The following is a 25,470-nucleotide window of genomic DNA, read 5'->3' as shown; positions in this document are numbered from 1 at the left end:
AATTATGGGTTATTACAAGTATGAATAACTATATGCAACAAGCTTTGTTTGGACCAAGCCAGTGGTGCCATATAGTAAAGGTAGATAGCATCCCAAATATCAAACAACCATTTTTCCAGTGCTTATGCCTTATGCATTGTAAAAAACTAAGACTGACACAATGGCTGCCCTGATATTCTTCCTTTAATGGAACCCCAACATCTATGATGGTCGTATGTGGCGAGATGTGGCCACCTTCTATATTCAACAAACAGTTAACTTGAACTCGCATATCTCGAAAAAATACGTGCCATGTATTTATTGCCCTCTATCTTGAAGTAGTTTTGGGCCTGTTAGGATCAGCCTGCAGGGGTACTGCTCTGCAAAGCTATCTCAGCCCGCTGCACGTGCTTCAATCGACCCACTGTGGTGGCGCCCTTCAGAGAACCAGCGAGGACGACAGCGCTAACCGACCATCAACTTCCTTCAGAAAACCGGCGACGGCAGCAGGGCTGGCCACGTTTGGCGCCCCGTGTATTGTTGGTTAATTTGCCGAGTCTTTACGGTCTCTTTGCAGCAAGAGGAGCTTCCCTAACAAAAGGGTGCTTTGCAGTACGTTTTCCTCGGGCCCCAGGATTCCTCGCAGTCTTCTCAGACAAGTGGCGACTACAGGACGCAAGACAATGGACAACCGGCGGCGATGCTGCGAAGGTCAGCTTGGTCAAGAAGCAAGCCCAGAGTTCTGCGAAGCCCGTCTAGCGTCGATGGGGGCAGTGAAAGCTGTGCATACGTGTGTGTGTAAACCCTCTACCCCCTTCCCTCAAAGGCAGGCCAGCTACGAGGACTTTCTACGCTGACTGGTCAAACGTTTTGCCTCACCTAGGGATCTAGGGAACGCGAAGTGTTTATAAGCAGCTGCTTGTCGCTGCTAGTGGGTGCTCGTGCTCTGTGAGTGTGCTCGTGAGCTGCGTGCTCGGTAGTGTGTTTGGAGCTTCGAGCTCGCATAATGTATGCTTCGTCTTACGTGCTCCATTTGGGAGCCTTGCTAGACTGTCAAATGTGTCTCTTGTTTAAAATGTAAATACTGTAAATAAATCCTGCTCGCCTAAGTCCCAATGAAGAGTCAAGGTCCTCCCTACGACCCGACTCCAACTCCTTCAACTGGTGGCAGCGGCAAGATCGTCCTACAACTCCAACAGGCCAAATTGCGGATATCTCAAAATCTTGATTGAGAATGGAACAAAAACTCTGCCACAGGGCTGTTGAACAGGCTTCGCGCAAGGCTGCCGCTCTTTGCACCTACCACAAAGCGGACGCTTTCCCCGAATGTCAAGTTGTAACCTAGCGGCACAACTTTTTAAAGCGACCATACAGCATGTCATGTGATGCAAGAGATCTGCACCGATGCAGGCCCTGCAAAATAGCATGCTTGACGCAGTTAGTTTTGTTCGTTTTACGCAATGCAAGTTGTTTGCCATCCGAGGTGTGATTTCCATTTTAATTTTATTTTACACAACGTAGAATAAAAATTAATGTGCTGTGTTGTGTTCTGGTACATCCTGCATTGAAACTTCTAGCAAGGTTTTTTCTATTCAGTTCACTGATCTCTCTTGTCTTTATAAGTACTCTCCAGCGTCCACTTAACTCGCACTTTCTCTTCACATAAATATGCACGCTTTTTGTTGCGCGAGTCCAAGCTTTTGTTCCCCTCTTGGCGACAATTTTTTCGATGCCTTGAGCATGGCTTCTGCTCCTAGCTGATCTGAAACAATTGAACCTAAATCTTCCTTGAGGCATTGTTCTTGTGCTTGCTGCCATTAACTTCAACTGACACTTTGCTTGACATTGCAGGAGCCTATCTTCCTTTAATTAATCTGGTCCGCTTCTTCTTCCAGAGGCTTCTCATTTTCCTTCGATTTCTTCCTCCCCCCCTTTTTTTGAGACACACTTAATGAAAAACTGACAGGATACATTGCTCCTTGTTGACATAATGACTGAGGACACCTTCAAGGAACTTATCGTAGTTGGAGCTCAAGGTGCATTAAAATATGTAATTTCTTGCAAATGTCTTTGATTGCATTAGCTCGAGCAAAGTCGCACCATTTCTGTTTGCGCGCATTGAAGTAGCCACCTTATTTAACACACTTCTTAAGATTTCCATAGCAATACTGCTCCCTCTGGCTTCATTGCTGTTTTCTGGCCTTCTTTCTAATTACTTAATCTTGACGTGCAGCTTTGCTTTTGTGAGGCACATTTCGAATTTGAAGGTTTCGCATGCATAGACATTGCTCTCTAATTCTGTCCATTTTGATAAGGTTATGTGTCTAGGCTTTTCAGGTTCTGGCTTTTTGATTTTAGAAGAAAGCAGTAGTCATTTACTTTGCACTTTGCATCTTCAAAACAATTTCAATGTTTTTCATAACATTTTGAATATCCAAGAGCATGGCATTCCACGTAACTCGTAGATGCTCTACATCCTCGTCTTCAACTTGTTCCATTCTCTGATCGCGTGTGAGGTCAGAGCAATGGGCGTTCTGCTAATTTCTCTGGTCATTGTCTGTGTTGCTAGTGGCTCGTGCATTTGATGATTCTGCTGACATCGCACTTGGTGCTATAAGAGTAAGGACACACCAGGATGACTAGCGTTAGGAGACCTCAACATCCCAACCTTGCGAACCTCGGAGTGGCTGTCCTAACGAAGGCACAGAAGACAGCAGGTGCACAGTCGGCGGCTTCAAGGACTACGCCTGCAAAACGGGTGTAGCCGCAGAAATTTGGTGTCTTGGGCCTGTGAGCCTTGAAGCCATTGGGGCAGATTGGCATGTGCCTTCTTTCTTAGCGCAGCCGTGGCTGCACATGGCTGAGCGCATATGCAAACTGCAAGCCCTGTTCTAGTGGTAATATGCCGCATGTGTAAAGATTGGGCATGCCTAGATGGCATTGCATCTTCCGGCGCTGTCTTCCCGCACATTTAGAACTGAATGTTGCGGAATCTCGAGCTTCGTAGAGGCATTGAAGCGAGAGCCAGACGAAGCATTCGCTGCCAGCTGTTGGCGCTTTTCATTACAGCGTTGTACCGCTGCTGGTGACATTATCAGCAATGGAGCAGGAGTAGACGCGAAAGTGTAGCTGGCTGTGTTTCGTACCGCTGACGTGAAGATTTCGACATGGCATGGAGGTACCTTTCATCGCTGACCCTCAAATTCAATAACACGAATTTCTTTCCGATTCAAGTGTGTGTTTTCCAAATTAGAAAGTTTTGGAGCCCCTTCCCCGCAAGAAAATCCATCACCAACTGTGCTTATTTGCATAAGATGTTGAATTTCAATGCAGCAAAATTTTAACATAACAAAGCAAATTGCCAATTTTACTGACTTTGTTATGTTGAGGTTTAACTGTAATGCTATGTATCACATATAAGGTTTTGAGGTTGGCATAGAAACTGGCTACAACACTGCAGTAGAGTATGGACATTGGAAGGTTTATTGTATCTTTATGAATGCAACACGACTGTGAATTTAAAGTATACGATATCTTGATGAATTGGAAGTGAAAAAAGATAAAAAGGTGTCATGATTAATATGAGAAATAACAATGTTTAGTAACAAATAACAAGTTCTATACACGGTGCTTAAAGGCTCGAAGGACGATCTTTTAGTGCAACGAGCATTCGTGCAGGACTGTCTGCGCAGGTACATACTGCCAATGCATATTTACTGGGCTATTTGCACAGTGACACCATCATGGATATGCGTCACTTTAGGTGACTAAGCCAATGACTTAAATTCGGGAACCTCTCCTTTTCTTGTGATGATAATGAATATAAGTTGGCCCTTTCTGAGCTCTTGCATCCATTACCTTTATTGCTTTTAAATTGAGCTCACACCCTTGACTGCTGCTATCGAAAGGTTGGTTCTCTGCAAATCTTAGTCACTTTGTGGCCCAGCTTGCAGCACGCTGAAATTCGAAATTTAGAAAAATCACAAGCAATATTCAGGGTGTCTACCAAGTTGACATTCCCAAATTCCCTGAGTTTTCTAGGTTTACCGTGAGTGCCCTTGAAAAATTCGCTGAGTGACACAGAACTTTGTTTTTTGTCAAGACAGGCTGACGCTATGCCGCCCGATGCTGTCACTCTCTAGTGAGCATGCTAAAGAATGACTTAATCCAGTTTGAATAGTAGGGAGTATCATTTATATTATTTTTAAAAATCTGAAGCGAGGGGTTAGTAAAATGTGCAGCGAATAAAATATATTGAAAAAAAAAAATGGTAAAACCCATTGCAAATCGAGTGGAACATTCTCAAATACGAATAAAAACGAGGCATATACATAAACAAATGTTTTCAAATATCTACTTTAGTCACAAATTATGATTGACTGTCGATACATATGTGTGAAACATAGGTGGTGCTTGAGACTCCACTGAAAGCAAATCAAGGTGATAGAACGACTTTTAGGGCATTTTATGATGAGTCATTATAATTACAGAGTAATTAAATATTTAAATATTGTAAGGTAACTCATACTACATTTTTTCATAAAAAGGATTAAATCTTCAGCTCAAATTACATGCACAAGTTATTCATTAACCTCAAGCATTTCAAGAAAGAACAAAAATATATATTTCAAGGTTGCTAGCGACATGCCCCACATCAAGCATCATGTAAAACATGGTAGTGCCTTCACCAAAGCGATACTCCATAACGATACATGTCACTCAGAAGCAAAATGGAAGTAATTTAGGTTATCAGAATCTTCAATTTGCCGTAAGCTTGATGTCCATGCTCTATTCCTGGCTATCACTGCACATAAATGGGCAAAAACAGGTCGCGTTTACAAATGTGGACGCCGTGACTGAAGGAGATATGAGCTACTTTTATCAATTTATAGCAAGCTCATTGGTGTGAGGCCCGAACTTTGTCACACGAGATTCTCAATAGCTGGTGTGTCGACCTCAACTCTTCTGACATACTCTCAGCCCGCGCACGACGCCTCATTGTTGCATTTCACTGCTTTAAAGAGTTTATTTCGATTTGGATGAAGGACACCTGCATTCTGGCGTAAGCCAACACTTTGTTTTTTGAGCTGAAGCTTCTTGAAAAAAGCGGCGGCAAGCTTCCTTTCCCGTTCATTCCTCAATATGGAGGTCCTTTTCGTTCTCGTCTTCCTCCCACCGCGCAGTCTCCCCACGGACCACCTGAAGCATCCTCTTCGTCAGCTGTACAGTCAACGTCCAATTTTTCGGACTTCCTAGGGGCCGCAAAAACGCCCGTACAATTGGGCAGTTCGAAAAAATGAATGCATGTCCTTTACTGCCATTAAGGACTCAAATCGCCACAGGCAGATCCGAAAAGGCCTACCAGCACGCTTACTAGGCATATCAGTGCCTGTACTGTGACAAGAGATGGCGAATGGACGCGTGTATAATTAAGAAATAGATACTGGGTCCCGTGACAATTGCCCCTTCCCACGCTTATGCTTCACCACGTAAAACTTCTGTATTGAGGCAAAGCTGACTTTTGGGAACCGGCACTATGCAACGCGCTGTGCTTTCCTAGCTTTGAAGCCAATCGCAAGGACCACAAGGACGGAGTCGGTGCCATTGCTTACAGCGGCGAATTCTTTCAATGAAGAATACGGCAACGAACGGCAAGAAGCCTATTAATGAACGTTGAAGCAGCTAGGCCTAGTGTTTATGACGCCGACGAAGTAATTAAAACGGCAGCAGTGGTGGCTTTGATTAATGCCATTTTGGACCTGTGGTCACAGCAAGAAGTCTGGACAATCGGACGGCGAAGGGATCTTCTTTCAAAAATTTCAGACATTCTTAGACATTGACTCTATGGGGTACGTGATGGTACCGCGGAGCCGTCGGGCGTCCAGAAAGTCGGCCATTGACTGTACACTGGCAACTCCTCCAGCCGATGACACAGCATCGAAAGACGATTCGTTACGATCCCTCTCTGTTACGTGAGCCAGCATTACTGCGACTTACGTTCCCTTTCAATAAAATTACAGCCAATTTTCTCTGATAGAAGCACAAATTCCCTGAGTTTTCCCTGAGTATTTCCAGACTATTCAAAATCCCTGAGAATTCCCGGTTTTCCCGGTTGGTGCACACTCTGAATATTCGGTGCAACATATTGGATATAAAGGACAGGTGTTTTCTCAGGTGTGTTTTTCAACAAGAAAGAAAGAAGGAAAGCTTATTATGTATTTTTGCGAATACGATAAGCATTTAAAGTAACTTCAAAGAGCATGGAAACAGCATAGTACAGTAAAACCTCGTTAAACCGTACCCGCTTAAACAGTAGTTTCGTTTTAAAAGTAGGTAAGTCAAATCCCCGACTTAGTGGCCATTGAACATAATGTGTTTTGTATCCGCATAAACCTTACCAACTTATTGCGTACGCATCGGTTAAAACGTAGCGTTTCAACTTTTTGTCGCGAAAACACAACGGTGCGCCGTCTCCATTGTGCGGCCCGGCAGAACAACAAGCCTCATAAATCGGAACAACGACCTCCAAGCGCCCTGTGTGTTTGCGCGTGAAGCCACATCAACATCATTTCAACGCCGTGCCAGGGAGCGTTATGGTGTCGTGCAAGCGAGGACACGCGTCGTTCCGAAGCTCGGATAAAAAAAAGACGCCGGGTGCTCGGCATAGAAGAAAAATTAGACATCGTCTGTGCTATCGAACGTGACACGAAGTCGGTGCTGGCACGCAACAGGGATCTGCTGTTGACTAGTGTGTGGCATTTGGAATGCGAAGAAGTTGCTCAGCAGCGCTGCTGCGACCGCAAAGACATGTCGGCTACGAGGTTCGACTTTTTGCCATCGTTGCCTGTGTTCTTGCCGAAGTGTCGATTAGTGACAGTGATGAGGATGACACGGAAAACGACAGCACAGGCGATTCAGGCCCGACAGTGGCATAAACTGTGCGTTACGTCAGCCTCATGAATGCAATTGTCGCGACGAGAACAGGGGCGCGATAACGTGACTCTATTTCAAATGAAAAGTATTCCAAACTCTGGCACCCGGCAATGAAAAAGGCGCCCCCGGGACTTCTGCAGCACTACCGCGCACGTGCACGTAACGCCAACGAGGGATCTGCCACGCGAGTGTTTGCCGAGAAGAGGGGTTGCCTGAAAAGCTGGCACGCAGCTTCAGTAAGTCTGAGGCCACTGTCGTCATCGTGCTAGGCCGCCGCGGCATCAAACGAAAATAAGACTTTTGTTGCGCGAAGTGAATAAATACTGCATGTTTTTTTCGCCTTTCATCGCACTCTCTCTGAGTTCCGTTTTCGACAGGTATGTGGCCGATCTCATGCTATTTGGTTAAACAGTAGTACCGTTTAGTACATACTTTTTCCGAGCTCCGGCCAACTACGGTTTAACGAGGTTTCACTATATAGGAATATGTATTCTTTTTTGCAAGTTGCCAGGAGCATGCACATTTGATCACCTCATCACAGTCATCCAATGCTTGGTGGTACCTCTTCAACTTCAGCTTGGATGCAGCACTGTAATGAAAGCATAGCAGTGAAATATGCCTCATTAAATGGAGAGTAATTGGTACAATCCTTCCAAGTCTTGCATAAAATTTTGTATTGCATGCTGTAATGATCAGCATCATTGGCACTGCACTTGTGATTGCTGACAGACGTAACCCATCAGTGTTTTTTTTTATATATGCGAAATGTTTTCTATCCGTTCATAAAGTGCAGAGCTCATGTCGACACTTAGAATTTGCATTTTATGCCTGCAAGATTCTTCCCTGCAGGTTAAATGCATTTGAACAGAACTGACAAAATAATTTTCCGGTCCATCTAATGCTGTAATAACAAAATGTGCCAAACTTTCTAAAATAACTCCTCTCCTTTTTCTCGCTGTTAAGGGAGACGCTCCTCGAAAAAACTTGTCCCTAATATTTCTACTAGAGGTTTAAAAATTCAGGAAATTGTAGACTTTTTTCTAGGAGATTCCAAACATGTCATTGGTTTTTGTGTATAGCGGCTATATTTCTTGAGTTATGTCCAACACAACATAAAAAATTGTGATCTTTGCAGGCTCTTTCCTCGGTAATAAATTTTCACAAAAAGCACTATGCTGTAGCTTATCTACCTATTTGTAGAGTGCAAAGTGCCGATATCTATCCAAACAGCATGTAAAATTGCGAGAACTGTGCAAAAAATTTACGACAGTTCAACAACTCTTTTTTTCACAATTCCATGAAAATAACCTTGTACTTATAATTTTCTTATACTAACAAAATTTGGCCTACATACGCTTGAATATATGCAGAATGTTGATACAACATCTACTTGAAATTGTAATATCTCTTAGCAGCAGTTGCAAAAGCAAAGATTACTTATCAAGGATTTTTTTAAAAATATAGTTGGAATGTTCTATTTTTTTTTTTGCACAGTTTAAGTACTTCTACAAATTGTTTGGCTAGATAATGGTACATTGCAGTTTATAGAGAACTAAATCAACTACAGCACAATCCTTCTTGTAAAAATTGCATGCATAATAAGCAATTACCCTATATTTATTTGATGACTATCCTTTGCAATCTTGTATATGACATAACTCAAGCCCTACGACTCGGAAGTACTCCATTCAAAACAATAATGAAAGGATACAGAAGCTCCTCCAATAACTATAAATGAGGTCAGAAGGGACTTGCAAGACATGAAACGGGGAAAAGCGGCAGGAGAAGATGGAATAACAGTTGATTTAATCAAAGATGGAGGAGACATAATGCTAGAAAAACTGGCGGCTCTCTATACGAAGTGTCTATCGACTCCAAAGGTCCCAGAAAACTGGAAGAATGCAAACATTATACTAATCCACAAAAAGGGAGACGTTAAAGAACTGAAAAATTATAGGCCCATTACCTTATTCCCAGTATTATATAAACTATTTACCAAAATAATCTCCAATAGAATAAGGGCAACACTGGACTTTAGTCAACCAAGGGAACAGGCTGGCTTCAGGAAGGGATACTCTACAATCAATCACATCCATGTCATTAATCAGGTTATCGAGAAATTCACAGAGTACAATAAGCTTCTCTATATGGCTTTAATAGATTACGAAAAAGCATAGGATTCAGTAGAGATACCAGCAGTCATAGAGGCATCGCATAATCAAGGAGTACCCAGACCGCTTACGTAAATACCTTGGAAAATATTTACAGAGATTCCACAGCCACCTTAATTCTACAAAAGAAAAGTAGGAAGATACATATAAAGAAAAGGGTCAGGCAAGGAGACACAATCTCTCCAATGCTATTCACTGCGTACTTGGAAGAAGTATTCAAGCTATTAAACTGGGAAGGTTTAGGAGTAAGGATCGACGGCGAATACCTCAACAACCTTTGGTTTGCTGATGACACTGCTCTATTTAGCAACACTGCAGACATGTTACAACAAATGATTGAGCACCTTAACAGGGAGAGTGTAAGAGTGAGGTTGAAGATTAATAAAAGATAATGATGAATAACCGGGCAAGGGAACATGAGTTCAGGATCGCAAGTCAGCCTGTAGAGCTGTGAAGGAGTATGTTTATCTAGGTCAACTAATCACAGGGAACCCTGACCATGAGAAGGAAATTCACAGAAGAATAAAAATGGGTTGGATCGCATACGGCAGACATTGTGAGCTCCTGACTGGGAGCTTACCGTTATCAGTGAAAAGGAAAGTATACAATCAGAGCATTTTACCGGTGCTGACATATGGCACAGAGGCTTGGAGACTGACAAAGAAGCTTGAGAACAAGTTAAGGACCGTGCAAAGAGTGATGGAATGAAGAATGCTAGGCATAACTTTAAGAGACAGAAAGAGAGCAGTTTGGATCAGAGAACAAACGGTAGTAGACAATATTCTAATTGACATTAGGAGAAAAAAATGGCGCTGGGCAAGTCATGTAATGCACAGATTAGAGAACCGTTGGACCATTAGGGTTACAGAATGGGTACCAAGAGAAGGGAAGCGCAGTAGAGGACGGCAGAAGACTAGGTGGTGTGACAAAATTAGGAAATTTGCGGGTGCTAGCTGGAATCGGCGCAGGACAGGGGTAATTGGAGATCGCACGGAGAGGCCTCCGTCTTGCAGTGGACATATAATAGGCTGATGATGATGAGGATATATTTATTTGATAACTATCCTTTGCGATTTTGTATATGACATAACGCAAGCCCTATAGCAGCTACACAAAAACTAATGACATATTTGAAATGTGCGTAAGAAAATGTACAATTCGCTTATTAGCAAACTTCTGGTGCAAATTATAAAAAATAAATAGTACAAAATAATAAAAAAAGATTTAAGCACAAATCTTGACCACCGCTATACAATTACACCAAGAATGTAAGAAAAGTGTTTGTCTTTCTCCACCCTGAACTTCTTCACGCGGTGTTCTGCTGTGAAAAAGTTGCAACAAGCTGCGGTTCCACAGTTGGGAATGCAAGACAATTCTACACCAACTTGCCTGTTAAGAATGCAAGGCAGTACCACACTGGCAATCCTGCTCTCCTGCTCTTTGGAAAGCTCGTTCACCTCGTGTAGCCTGTTGAGGTACCTGAAAGAACAGCGACGCACCCGCATGATGGTTTGCCCAATAAAGTATTACAGAAATTTCTCTAAAAGTGAATCCACTGTAGAAAGTTTGTTCTACAGCAGCTTCATTTGTAACAAGGAAACTGCACAAGGCGCTTTTGGAAAAAGAGTGGAACCATCGTGACAACCAAAGCATCTTCTGTAAACCAGCATTACTAACAGTCCACTGTGAAATATCTGTACCACATGCTGCAGTAAGCAAAGACAGTTTTTTGTAGGCGTAACTGCAGTGCAGTGCAGTTGGTTTCAAAACTCATGATCATCACTCATCAGTATATTAGCGTACATCAATCAGAACATCAGAAAAGTGTACGCCATTTCAATTATATACAAAGAATCAAATAAACTGCTTCCCCAAGTTCTTCCATTTTCTTTTGTCTGAGTGGTGTCACTTCTGCAGCTATCAAGCCCAATTTTTCCCTGGCTTGTAGTCACATGGCCGAAATGTCAACGCGACACTAACTACCTACAGTTAATTATAGTTACAACAAAGTCACATTCAAACCAATATTTTTTGTTCATTACCATGTGTTTGTGCACATAACTCACACAAACATTTCTTTGCATTTAACAGTAAGGTTGGGGCGCAGGTTACATGTAAATTTCACCTTCAGGTATAGCTTCAAAGCAGTGCAGTGCAGGCTGCCGTTAAACCACACCTGAATGCAAGTTCTCCACCGTTCAACGGCCGAGCGTAAGCAGCCGAGCGTAAGCAGCAACTGTGTCCCAAGGATCCGGCAGCCTATCGAGCCTTTGTTTAATGAACCGTCAGAATTAACCCAGTGATAACACTGGGTGGCCGCACGTTTCAGCTTCACTGGTTAACGACCTGTACGGAGTGTTTGGGCGGTGGTTTCTTTATTTCACAGGCTTTCTTTTTCTTTTCTTCTTTATTTAAACAGGGGTCTTCACGAACCCTAGATTGCTTTAAATTAGATTATCGGTCATTTCTCAACATCATCCACAACTTTTTTATTGACATCTCATTGACTAGGTGAATTAATAAATTTAGCTAATTAAACATATTTGTGCGCAATGAACGAGAAATATTCACAGTATTCACAATAAACACCCATCAAGGTAAAGTGAACACCGTTCACATGGTACCCTCTGGTAATTTTTAATTCTGTGAGATGTTCAGTTAAGATAGCAAAATACCACAGTATGCAAATGTGAAGTGACATACCAGTCATTGCATGTTGGCCAGTATTTCAGACCGCTTGCAGAGAAAAACAGAGCACTGTAAGATAATTATGAGTACAATAAAGGGATAAAAACTGGCCTTCCGATCTGCCTCATCGACCAATATTTTGAATACGCTAGAATATTTGGGCTTATTCATGGCTCCACCACGGGTGCCATAAAGCTAATGTAAAACAACAGCCAATATTTTGTGCACTGAATGATTGTTTATTAAAAATTTTTGGACTCAACCTGCGCAAGTTGTGTCATAAAAATTGTTTATGCAAATATTGGAGGTTCACGCTTTTGGCAAACTTTTAATTACAGCCACCATTTGGCAGATAAGGTTGACTAATTACAAAACTTCACACGCTTGGCTTGCTTTCCACACCAGCAAAAGCCTGACTTTGTGTGGTGTGGCCATGTAGAAAGTAGGGTAGCTAGTAGTGCAAATTCGAGAGGCGATTGCGGTTGCCATTGGATATTTGTGACCAAGGTGTTTCATGAAAGCAAACAAGTTGTTTGCCGGCATGCCGCACTATTATCCGGGTGACAGGAGACGTTGTAAACGCGTGACATAGATGTAGAATGTCACACGCACAGCATCAGCCCATTAATCAACGCAGATGTACTTACCGATAGAGTATGTAAAGCGAGTGTTACAATGTAAAACAACACTGATGGGCTACACGCTGAGCTGACTGCACGACCTTATTCATTTAGCGCGGCTTTCCTTCCAGACTGCCACATGAAATGAGTGCCAGTTCAAACCATCTTTAGCTGGTCTGCGTATGCGCAAATGCGTCACACTTATATAAAATGTTTTGCAATGCACTGTATGGCACGAAAACGGTTTTTATTTTCTTGCGACCTAGTTACAATTACACTAAAAAACACACCCACACTCCAGAAACGCTGACGCTGAAACACACTACCTAGGCTTGGATTGCAGGGCAAAGTGCTAACCAACGAATGTGTGTTTGCCATTGAACATGCACACCCTGCTAAATTTGGCATCTTCATTCGAAATTACGTGTTTTGACGCAGGTTGGTGCAGCTCCACAGTTAGATGCAGGTTGGCGCAATTGGTGCGGCACTTCCATCCCTGAGAGGTGCACATCTAGTTATTTTGTGTCTGTTTTGACTTTTTGATGCTGGTTTGAATACTTTGAACCATGTGCAAACATGTTTGTCTTTGGATACCTCATTGAATCCTGCATTTTCAGTTTCACTACAGCAGTAGAACAGTGACTACAGTAAAGAATGGCCAACCAAACTATATATTAATTTCATTGTATTGCTGATCGCACTCATCAAACCAGTTCACATTGTACATTTGAGACTGGGCACTTTGAAGGTATTCTTCAATACTTTTGATTCCTTTTGTCATCACAGGCTCAGATAATTATGTTTGAGTGTTACACATGTTCCGAAGGAAAGTTTTTTTTTTTTTTTTAGAGCAGTTGTTTTTCGTTAATAGCCTGGGCGAATATAAGAGGGAAACTGCACATGTAATAAGTATATTTTTCAAATCTGGATATAATGTGCAAAAATTTCTTGAAACAAAAATTTAGTGGAATTCTGTACACCTTTTTAAGAAAGAGCATGGGAGTTAGAGTGTTAGTGATACTGTAGGGGTTGGAGGACGGGACTTCGGGATGAAAAACCCAACTTGGGAGGGATTTATTCTACATTATATACAAGGAGGTGAGCGTCAATTAACATTCGTACAGTCATTACGGGCCGGCAGCAACTCGGACGCTGCGGCCCGCGGCAAGAAGTTCGAGAGAGGTGAATCAGGGAATCAGGGCATGTCCCAGAATCCTCAGGTCTCTCTGGAAGGCTTCTTATAAACCCTTCGAGCACTGTAAGTCACGTCATGTTTCACCAATGGGAGAGTCCGCTCCGATGACGCCACTTTCAGCCAATGGTAGGCGCCCGTGTCGCGGTGTCGCACCTGGCGGCTCTCTGCGGTCTTGCCTCGCAGACTGGCAATCCACTTCTTCTAGGCTGGAGAAGGAGGGGGGGCGCTCATGCTTCATTGCACAAGGGCCCACCTGCACCCGGTGGCTCGGCTCCGCAGCGGTAGCAGATGCCTTCTTCAAAGCCGAAGGGGGACGATTGAGCTCCATTGTACGAGGCCCCCTTCTAATCCCGGCGACGCACGAACTTGTTGGCACGTGAACTTGTTGCCTTAAACTTGTTTGCTCGGCCGCTTCTCTGGAATGCACTTTCCTGCTTCTGCATTCCTCAATTAGCTGTGCTGCAATCCGATGTGGTCTGGTGAACTCGAAGTAATCGCAGGAAACAGCTCCATATCTAACAGCTCGTCCTCGCCCCGGTTGTTCTGAATGGCCGGTGAACTCAATTCGCTGGCCATGAGGAACGCTGAAAGAAGCGGCAGGGTACTGGGGTCGAGCCTCGTTTGACAACCCTCGGGATCCTGGGCCCTGGAGAACATACGTCAAACAAACCAAACAACACAGCGCTGCACCACGCGTAAGCGCAGGCTCTTCACCCCTGACTCGCCAGGCTATTACTGAGTCAAAATCAACCCTGATCTTTTAGTTCCCCAATTTTGACAAAACAGTTCCAACCACCCTTCCAAACAGCTATCCATTTCTCCTCGATTGCCCACAAGACCAGACTATTATTGTTGTTGTATAACAAAAGGGTCGTTGACGATGCAAACAACAAATGAAAACAGCCGACCATAACTTAAGTGGCCTAACTACACGAACAGCATGTTTCCAATCTATCGCAGTGGCGTACTTATCGCACGTATTGGTGCCACTGAACAATCTGGTCAACCTCACAAGTACGTAATCACAATCTTGTGGTCACTAAACCAAACGCGTACTTGCGTTGTAGGCAAACTTTTCATTTACGCTTACTCACGTTTCTTCCCTGAAAGTCCTACAGGACATGTGACATAAACGAACAATTAAACTTGCGGGACTTACACACTCCGCAGAACCCTTAAAATAATGCGTCTTTTAATAACTCGTTCCACGCATACTTATCAGAGAAGTCAGAATACGGCTGCCCTCAACACAAACGAGCAACCCAGTCATAAATCTGCTTCCTTCCGTCCACACAGGACATGCGCTAATGGAACTAAGAACGCCTCTCAGTGCAACTCATGCACTCACTGAAAATCTACGCGCTTAACCTTAGAAAATTCAAAACTTAAAAAGAAAGAAGGTTAAATAACACACGCGCTTTACGATAGGCCTCTCAACGATAACCTTGACCCTCAGGTTACTCACGCACACACACAAAAAGAAAGCCTATATACTTATTAATGAACATCTCGCGAGACTACATGTTTACTTAAAACGCCTCTTTCAAATCTCGAGCTTCTCAAACGAAAACATAAACAAAGCTCAAACCTTACACATTGAAAGAAATCCCAGTCTCAAATCGCGAAAACTTTCCGATGCTCAAAAATAAAACAAAACACTCCATTTCTACGGAAGGGCTCTTCGCCTCCCTTTCCAAATGCTTATGTCTGACTCATACTCTGAGCCGTCCTCGCGGTGGTCGCGGCTTGAAAGCTACTCTGGCTGCCGAGAGACAACAAAAGGGCTGACTAACTATCAGCTCCCCCAAGACGTTACGGTCTCCTGCCAATTTGCGTCCTCGCGCCCCGCTTTCAACACAAACTCGATTGACCGCGTCGCTACTCCCCACCTGGTCTCGTCCTGCCACCTTGCGTTTCTTCGAACTGCACGCTGAGCTATGAAAAGAACTACGGAACGACGAGGAGTTTAACAGCCTCGTGCCCTCTGTCCGCGTCCGTGCAGAACATTCTTCGCGGTCCCCCTTCGACCGGTGGCTCGAACGTTCTGGATGCGTCAACATCGTCCTAGACGACCGCACCTTCTTCCTCGCGCCCTGCCCTTTTGGGTTTCTCGCCATTTTTGGCGGCGCTACATTAATTACCGACTTTCGGTCTTTACCGCGCTTCTTTTTACGGCGCTTTCTCTTTGCACTCGCCTTCATGTCGCCTTCTCGTGCTTCGTGCTGGCCGGTACACATTTCGTCGGCCCGGATCGGTCTCTTACCTGCACAGTCTGAGTGATTCTCACTTAAATCAACACTCTCTCTGCCTCGACTGGCGGACAGCTCAACCGACTCTGGCACAATGCAGCAGGCTTTACTCGAGTTAGACAACTCGTACTCTTGCGAACTGCCCTCTACTACATTGCCCAGCGCACGCTGTGCATCGGCACACAGCCCGTCGGTATCGATCGCTGTCTCACGCGCACAGTCCGAATGATTAACAACTGAATCATCCCTCTCTAGGCTATCTAGACTGGCGGAGAGCCACACCGATCCCTGAACAATGCAGTTGTTCTCTCGTGAGCTACGGAGCTCGCCACCCCGAGAGCTATTCTCAACTGCATCGTCCAGCTCGCACTTCACTTCTGCACGCAGATCTGGCTCTACATGGGTGCTCGTGTCTGTCGCGTCAACAGTACCCTTTTCCTCGCTAGCAACCTCGCTAACCTTACCAGCGACGCACACACGCGGTAACTGTGCCAATTTGTTCGCAGCTGGCGTAGCTGTCTCCACAGTCATCTGTTGGCACAGCACCTCGTCGCTCTCTTTGCGGCCTTTAACGGCCTCTGTTGCCACTAAGGCATCGTTAGCAGCTAGCCTTTTCCCTTCACTTATTAATCGGCAGTCAATCTCACAGGCACTACTCTTTTCGTCGGCTTCTGGCGAAAATCCGCTAGACACTTGCTCTGTTCTTCCTACAGAATTCTCAGACAGCCGTTGTCTCTGTGCCAATAACTGATCACAATACTGTATCTCTTTGATCAGTGCTGCCTTCTCTCTCTGATACTTTTCCTCTTGCTCAAGCTTACGTTGATTCTCACGTTCGCGTGCCTTCTCACGTTCGTGACGCTGACACCTAAGAGTAAGTTCTTGAAGCTCCTGCTTCCGTTCATTCTCGCATTTTTCACGCCTACTCTCACTCTTAAGTTCACGACGCACTCGCAAACGTACACGACGCGCACGCTCCCGTGGCTCCTGTATCACCTCCCAAGCAAGCTCAATGCTTTTGCCATCATTGCCACTATCATTAATCGCCTTTATGATAGCTGGCGTTTCCATCCGTTCGTCCGCCTCAACTCCCAAATCGTCGCACACCAACAACAAGTCTAACCTCGTCAACCTTCTAAGATCCATGGCAGCTGCCCCGACAGGTGGTTAAAACTGTTTTCCTTATTAAATTTGTGCAAACACACAATGCAACAAATTCCCAATTCCCAGAACTATCAAAATTGAACACACAACCTTTGAGTCTGGCGAATCATAAGGAAAAAAACCACGTGCTCACTTACGGTTACAGCACCCTGCCATCCGGTTCATTCGTCCGCTGTCTCCGGTTCCTCCGGACTCCCTGGGTCGAAGGCTCGCTCCTTCTTCGCTACTCCCAGTTTCTTCGGACCTCTTTCGACGAAGGCTCTCTCTTCGTCGCTCTTCCCGGTTCCTTAGGATCTCTCTTGACGAAGGTTGATCCGTAGCGCTGCCACCAGCTGATGCATTCGGAGGCGATCCTACCGCTGCCAACCAGATGTAGGGGTTGAAGGACGGGCTTCAGGATGGAAAAACCCAACTTGGGAGGGATTTATTCTACATTATATACAAGGAGGTGAGCGTCAATTAACATTCGTACAGTCATTACGGGCCGGCAGCAACTCGGACGCTGCGGCCCGCGGCAAGAAGGTCGAGAGAGGTGAATCAGGGAATCAGGGCATGTCCCAGAATCCTCAGGTCTCTCTGGAAGGCTTCTTATAAACCCTTCGAGCACTGTAAGTCACGTCATGTTTCACCAATGGGAGAGTCCGCTCCGATGACGCCACTTTCAGCCAATGGTAGGCGCCCGTGTCGCGGTGTCGCACCTGGCGGCTCTCTGCGGTCTTGCCTCGCAGACTGGCAATCCACTTCTTCTAGGCTGGAGAAGGAGGGGGGGCGCTCATGCTTCATTGCACAAGGGCCCACCTGCACCCGGTGGCTCGGCTCCGCAGCGGTAGCAGATGCCTTCTTCAAAGCCGAAGGGGGACGATTGAGCTCCATTGTACGAGGCCCCCTTCTAATCCCGGCGACGCACGAACTTGTTGGCACGTGAACTTGTTGCCTTAAACTTGTTTGCTCGGCCGCTTCTCTGGAATGCACTTTCCTGCTTCTGCATTCCTCAATTAGCTGTGCTGCAATCCGATGTGGTCTGGGGAACTCGAAGTAATCGCAGGAAACAGCTCCATATCTAACAATACCCATATAAAATTTAGCTAGACATGCATAAGCTCTACATTCTCTGGCAACCAGTCTCATCTATGTCTTTACAGATCAGCAGCAGCAGGTACACAGAGGTGAGCTACAATGTTTGAGTTGCAGAAAAAATCCTTACAAACCTCAAAGCTTTCTTGTACTTGGCATTTGCTGACACATAGTCTTCTTTCCGGAAGTAGTGGTTACCCGACTGCCGGATTTTTTCAGCCACACACATTATGTGCTCAATCTGAGAAAAGAAAATTAATAGGGTAATCACCATAACTATAAAGTAGGGTAGCACATTTTTCAATGAAGTGACATAAGGAATCTCTCAAGAAACTACAATAACACTGCTGAATTAAGTATACAGAGAATGCTGTTAGCCAAAAGAAAAAGAGAAGATTGTACCAAATTTACCAGAAATTATTTCTGCTTAGTTTGTAGAACTTTCTTTTCATGAATAAAATGGCACCATTATTTCAATTCAATGGGGTTCCTTTATATAAAAAATTGCGTAAGAAGATAGGTTCAACAAGGCTCCTGTGCATGGCCCTGGTGTCTCGCAAAAAATCATTTTGCAGGGCTCTATACACTAGGAAAAAAGAGAATATGAAGAAAAAATAACCGAAGTGTTGTAAAAACATGCACATGAATAGTGGCTACTTCTATGCGGCTCGTAAAGCAGTTAGTAGGCAGCCTTCATATGGCAGACTCATGGGCAGCCGCAAGGTACTCCAGGCCATCCACAGAATAGTCGTCATCACACACCTCAGATGAGAGCACATCTCTCTCCATTTCTGAGCAAAACTCTACAGAGCTGTGGTCTAATCAGAAGTCATCAAAATGCACCTTCTTTTTGTGCGCGCTTTCATTGCCATATCTTCAAGGAGGCAGCCATGTTTTATGCAGGGGTGTCAGAGGCGGCAGTATAATGAAAGGCGAGACACAAATGGCACAACGTGGACAAGTGTGGCCATCTAGTGTCAGGAATCACAATTAGATGCAATAGGACGAGTGCAGTCATCATAGATGCACTGCGTGACAAATTTTCGTTTATGACTATAGTCGTTATTGGTTATATTTGTGCAAAATTTCATGACTACACTCGTCAAAGAAATGTACAGGGTTAAAAGTAGCCTGGTAAAAATATAATAGAAGGGGCATGCAATTTTATGTATGTGTTCTGCAAATGAAAATTTTGCGAATCCTCATGCAGACTCACAAAGTGACAGTAGGCGCCGTGTTTATGCCCATACTCAATGACGACAATTTTACACTTGGCATTTTCAGCCTGTGTTAGCACTTGATGCAGAGCAGGGATACAACTGCAGATGATGGCTGCCACGCTTGCCACTGTAGCTTAGTAGACATGGCGCTGCAGTGCTGAGCTGAAGCCGTGGGTTTGATTCAGGCCACGGCAGCATAATTTCGATGGGGACGGAATGAAAAAGGCTTGTGTACTTTGATTTAGGAGCACATTAAAGAACCCCCAGCTGAGCGAAAATTCATCCAGAGTCCCCCAGATCGTAACTTTGGCACGCAAAACCCCAGAGTTCATTTTTTTTAAGTTCTTCTTTTTTTTTAATGGTGACTACCACAGTGCTATGAGAACATTTTTCACAGGTCTCTGACATTTGTGGTCACTGGAAAGCTTAGCACCAGACCATTCCAGATGCAAAAACATGTAGCACATGGGGTGATGAGAGCATTTAGCTACGCTTGAAGGCTTGCCAATAAAGAAAGTTCTGTAGGTCAGAGGTATTAATACAAAGCATCATGGTGTCATAATCCCGCTGGGATCTGGAAGAGAAAACCTTGCTTCGTGACAGTATATTACCCCAATATGTGCAGGTCAGTAAAAATGGATAGACCACCGTTAAAATACAGTGTTTTGGATAGTAAATGCATGGCTAATACAGCTCACATTTTTGCTGCTGAGTAGGCACTTAAAAAAAAGAACAGTTCATATGAAATGGAAGCGTGGCAAGGTTGGGATATCAGTTGAAAGCATGCTAATAACTGACACACAACTAGCAAAACACAGTTAAGTTTCTGGACACTGGCTAAAATTTTGTGTGCAATGTAGACAGAAGTGTGAGGATGAGTACCAAACGAGGCACTAGCTTCAGCCACTCACATTGCTGAAGTCAAGGTCTGAGTCATCAGGGAAAGGCGGAAAAACATCTTCAGTGTTGTCCTGCTCACAAATGCCAAAGTCACCACCAGGGGGTATCTCACCACAGTTCTCTATGACACATTCCTGCGAGAGATTGAGTATAATGTCTGAAATGTAAACAGCTGCAAAGGGTGAAAGAGGCAGAGGCACCCACCAGAGACCGATAGGCCAAGGCAACAACAGCGAGTACTCCTCAGCAGAAAATTATTCACCAGCCAACCTAGAGTGTCAATTTACTCTCCCATAATATGGACAGCTAGACAAATGATGTCAAGCTGACAGAGCAAGATAACAAGGCAGAGCAAGCTGATTTGCTAGAGTACATTTTCAGCCACTAGCACAGCCACAGTTTTGCAATCAAAACAAATATTAAAGAATGCGGTGGTGTTCCATGTTCAGGAGCCATTATCAACAACTATGGCTATCACGAACAAGCTGGCGATGAAACAGATGACCCTCCCATCAAATGAAACAGTTCTCATCCTTTTGTCTTTGCAGCTTTAGAGCACCTAAACACTGGGGCATCTAAAGCTCAACAGTGGCCCTAGTGTATGGCCAGGATACAGTTTCTTTTGTGCGAGAAGTGGCTTAAAAACATTGGCAAAAATTGTTCGCTTTAAGAGATAGAAAGCTTTGGCGCAGGTTAAAGGTACTCATGAGATGTCTTTTTCATCTCTGCATGTAAAACATTGTAAGATAGTTGCAAAAATTATCCAGCCTGTTATGTGGCCATAAGCAGAATTATAACATAGTATACCAAAGGTGTACTTGCCTCAGCAGGCACGTCACTTTCGTTCGTGCGAACATACTCCAGCACAGAGACCACACCCATGCCTTTGACAACCTGACCAAAGATGATGTGCTTGCCATCAAGATGGGGGGTGGGCACTGTCACAATATAAAACTGCGAGCCGTTCGTGTTCGGCCCGCTGTTGGCCATGCCCACTAATCCTGGACGGTCATGCTGCATCAGAGACACAAAGCAGTGATTCGTCAGGAAAAGCATGAACAAGTACAGAAATTAAAAACACAGACTATACGACAAGGATTGCAGAAGTGGACAAACAAGAGCCAAATGTGCCAAACGCTGGACAAACAAAACCAAATGTGCAGTTCAAAACACTGCCACAGCTATTATTAAGATAAAAAGTAGTGTCACGCTTTGCATTGATACAGAAGGCCTGTGCTGTTTTATCATTTCAATATGAGCCAGCTGGCCTAGAAAGCATGCGTTATTACAAGCAAACACAGTGTGTGGTACAAACCTTGTACATATTTGCTTAAACAGCATCTTTTTAATGTCAATCAGTAATAATTAATGTAGAGAAGTGATTTGTTTACCTCACAGGTTAAATCCTGCCTCAACGATTATGTGTCTAGCACATGGGTGAGCTAATTAACATATTGTATTTATGTTAAGAAGCAACTACAGGGTTACTTCTGGTTACAATGGCAATGAGCCTGATTTGTAGGCTGTACATTATGTATTTCTCCATTGACCCTTTTCTCATTGTCATTCTGCCACAATGCAGAATAAGAATGTAGATTGTTTGTTTTCTGTGCAGTGCGGTTCTACGTCATGCCTTAACTTCTGTCAGTATGGAACGGCCACAGTGTTAAGTGCCCATCTCCTCAAGGGATTCAATATCCTATAGCCGTTTTGCATCTGCATGTCTTTAGCACCCTTTGGCGACATAGTGCACACAAGAGGCAAAAAGTGCAGCTCTGCCTGCCTGAAGACCTTCCCACTGCAGCTGGCACACACAGAACTTCAATGCGATGAACTAGAAGAAGGGGGGTTAACCGAGGGGCCTGATTTTTATTAATTGTATTAGAGCATCACACGCGTAATGCGAAGAAGTGGGATCGTTCCCCACCTGCGGCAAGTTGCTTTTTCATCCACTTTCATTGCCATTAATTTATCATTTGCTTAATTAAGTTAGTAGGAACAAGTAATTTTCCCTATGTTATCGTAGGTGTCTTTGTTGGCTTCTCATGATATGCTTAATAAGATGAACTGTCATTCAACAAAATCCACAATGCAATCAATTCTTCTCATTTCACAACCTTAATTCCACTGAAAGAAATGTGTATTTTTTTCAGCGATTTAACAGTTCAGCCAAGTAATTCTGTTTTGCAGTTTTAATTTCGTTAAGCTAATGCACACTGCATGCATGCACCTGGTGCTGGTGTTTATGTGACAAGTAGTAAGAGGAAGCAAGGATACAATTCAACATAGAATTCATAATTTGCACTTATCCTTTCATGTGCACAGATGTTGCCACCAAGTGGCATTGTTGGTGTTAGAGATTTTCGCCCCATGATCCTACACAAGTGCAAACAAACAAAATGGCAGCCAAGTGTTGGCAAGCTCGCCATAATGATGAAAGCAGATGCGTACACATCGTGTCATCTAATGGTGGCTGCTAGCACTGCATGCAATCCCCACTGAAGCTTTGCTTTCTAGCAATATATCAACCCGACACATATGATACTATAATTACTGCTTCTGATCATGAGTGGTCGAATAACGGATGTCTAAGGCTGCAGCTTTAATCACTTGATTTACACCTTGATTCACTTGCAGGTTTTTAAACATAAGCCCTTCTTCGACAACATACTCTTGACAAGGACTCTTCCAGAAACGTGTGAGGTAATTCTTACTGATGTAACATAGAAACTTCAACTTTACTAAATTCGCAAGTTCATAGTTTTTCACTGCAAGTATGACTTTCTTGTATTGAGATTGACTGTACTCAAAGGGTGAGGGAACTGAGAAAAATTTCTTAGAAACAAGGGCTATGTAAGTGCAGCAAAGGACTGCGCATATGTCTAACACTGTAAGCAGTGGCAATGAACAATTACACAGACTTAAGGAACTTGTAAAAACAAGTCTTTACTTTTAGTGAAAGGTCCTCATCAGGGAAAAAGCGGCCGTAGATGCTTTCTCCTCCGCTTCCATCTCCATGTGTGATGTCCCCACCTTGCACCATGAATTTTGGCATAACTGCATGATAACAAATTACATGGCTTACTCACTGGACAGACACATCCTGGAGCAAATTAGTGACATTTCCTTTTATGAACGCACTCATACCAATTCACTTTCCCTTTGAAACACTGGCACATCTTTCATGCTTAACATATTCTGTCAAATGTTTCGGAACTGTGTTACGGAAGTTACTTTCAAGCATCTTTCGTACAAGGATGTATGTTTTGAGCAGCCAGTCACAGCCAGCCACAGCCAGCTGAGTAACATTTTTTTGTTGACCTTTTCATAGAGAGCCAGGAAATACAAGGAAATGCCTGTGCTCTCTCTCTGGTGGCAGCACTGATGAACTCAGTCGACACCGAGTGGCAAGTTGTCTCAGTGTACAAATGAACTCATCGCAAACACAATTTTTTGGTGTGCCTTTTATCTACCTTCAATAATTAGTTAGCACTCACGCTAGGACCCTCCCCCCCATGCCTTTTAATTGTGTTCCATGTTTGTGCAGTTTATAAACAGGAACAAAGGAACTCATACAATGCCATATTATTATGTTCCTTTTCATCATACTCCGGCAAGTATATTTTCTAGCACTGATAGCAAAAAGTACAGCACTTGGTGAACTATGATGCCAGCTGTTGACTCACCGACATTGAAGGTTTTAATAATATTGTATATTATGGATCTCACGCCAATTCATTCAACTTTCAAATGCAATGAGAAGACCTTTTTTTTTTGCCATGATTCTGAAAAGTCCTCAATAATTCTTGGTGTATAACTGTGAGGCCCCACTCCTCACCCAGGGCAGCACAAGCATCCCTTGAAAAGATGAAACAAGTAAAAAAATTGAGAATAGCCTGGCACAACTGTTTCAATAAGCAGGGGCACCATGCGCCAATCATTTCTGTCTAAGCTTTCCAGCAGAATACATGTGGCAAACATGTGACCACTGTATTCTAGACTCAATCTAGATTGTGTTCAAGAATTTTCTAAACATATTTCTGTTATTAGGATGACTGCCTTGAATTCCAAGGGAGGGATGGAGAGGGTGATAAACGGGGGGGTCTATACTGCAATTTTTATTTTAAAAAGTAAATTATGCGGTTTAACATGCCAAAACCACTTTCTGATTATGAGGCACACTGTAGTGGAGGACTCCGGAAATTCAGACCACCTAGGGTTCTTTAACGTGCGCCTAAATCTAAGTACACGGGCGTTTTCGCATTTTGCCCTGCAATTTTTATGCATCTCTTAGGAGGTATGGGAGAAATGGCTGTGATAATGTAACCATGATGACAGCTGTCGTCTTTGCTTTTATAATGGGACAGTTATCATCATGGTTACATTAGGGTTACACCATGGTTACATCAACAAGAGATCTACAAAAAAAGAAAAAAAAGGGGGGCGGGAAATGATGGATCTGGCCTATGAAATAGGGAACAAGAATTTAGTTGTCAAAAATGTCCTGCTTCTTTTGGCACAGTTCTTCATTTTATTCTGCTCAAATTAACTGGTTCCAAGTGCACCACTTATGCTTGGACTGCCGTTTCATAGTTTCAATGGCTTTCCAATCTTCGAAATCACCCAGGTGCCATTGTCAGCACATTTCTTTTATGCGCCTGGAGCGTCATGTAAGGTTGAACGAATGTGCATTCTAGGATCATATGTTGTGTTGATTCCACTCTAATGTTGCAATGATGGCAAGCTGTATTTTCGTCAGCAGTGTACTTGGCTTGTATGAGGCGGGTTCGAAGCACACCACAACTAGCCCCACACCAGCTGAATTACATGAACATGGTTGACCAACAATAAGCAGAATTGGGAGTTAGCAATGCGTGATAATATACTGGCATAAACCTAACTTGTTCTTGCCACAATGTCCGTTTCCTCCATTAGTGTTGTGTTGGTACACCATTATGATTATAGTTGAATTCACTTTAACATTAATCTTGTTGACATGGTTGAATTTCTTTGGTGTGCAGTTGCTATAATGAACATTACTGCATAGTACGCTGCTTTTGGACAGATGGTTATTCCCCAATACTCACAGTATGCAAACAAGGTTGAAAGGACGTCTTGTTGGGTGAGTTGGTCACAATTCATCTTGGGTACTAGGCGCGAGAACACACTCTCGCGCTCTGTCCCGTGCCTAGTACCCAAGAGGCAAACAAGGTAGCGCTCTTTAAAAAGCGAACAGAAGTGACACAAATTAAATTGGAAAGAATTGAAAATAAGCAA

At 43.7% G+C, this 25,470-nt stretch overlaps 1 protein-coding gene across 2 annotated transcripts in view; it reads right to left on the bottom strand.

The window, feature by feature from the left end:
• Cyp40 (Cyclophilin 40) overlaps positions 1–25,470 on the bottom strand; it is a 34,709-nt gene that overhangs the window by 8,238 nt on the left and 1,001 nt on the right. For both annotated transcript variants that reach the window (XM_065432819.2, XM_065432824.2), the window contains exons 3-8: positions 23,144–23,250; positions 21,016–21,207; positions 20,205–20,327; positions 18,208–18,314; positions 10,473–10,562; positions 7,444–7,501 (exon numbers count right to left, since the gene is read on the bottom strand). In XM_065432819.2, coding sequence (XP_065288891.1) covers positions 7,444–7,501; positions 10,473–10,562; positions 18,208–18,314; positions 20,205–20,327; positions 21,016–21,207; positions 23,144–23,250 — 677 coding nt within the window. The remainder of the gene's footprint in view (positions 1–7,443; positions 7,502–10,472; positions 10,563–18,207; positions 18,315–20,204; positions 20,328–21,015; positions 21,208–23,143; positions 23,251–25,470) is intronic.

The sequence above is a fragment of the Dermacentor albipictus genome, chromosome 3, assembly GCF_038994185.2.
Source record: "Dermacentor albipictus isolate Rhodes 1998 colony chromosome 3, USDA_Dalb.pri_finalv2, whole genome shotgun sequence".
Taxonomy (NCBI): domain Eukaryota; kingdom Metazoa; phylum Arthropoda; class Arachnida; order Ixodida; family Ixodidae; genus Dermacentor; species Dermacentor albipictus.
Note: the sequence above shows the minus strand (reverse complement) of the source record. Positions and strands in the feature narration are given on the sequence as shown.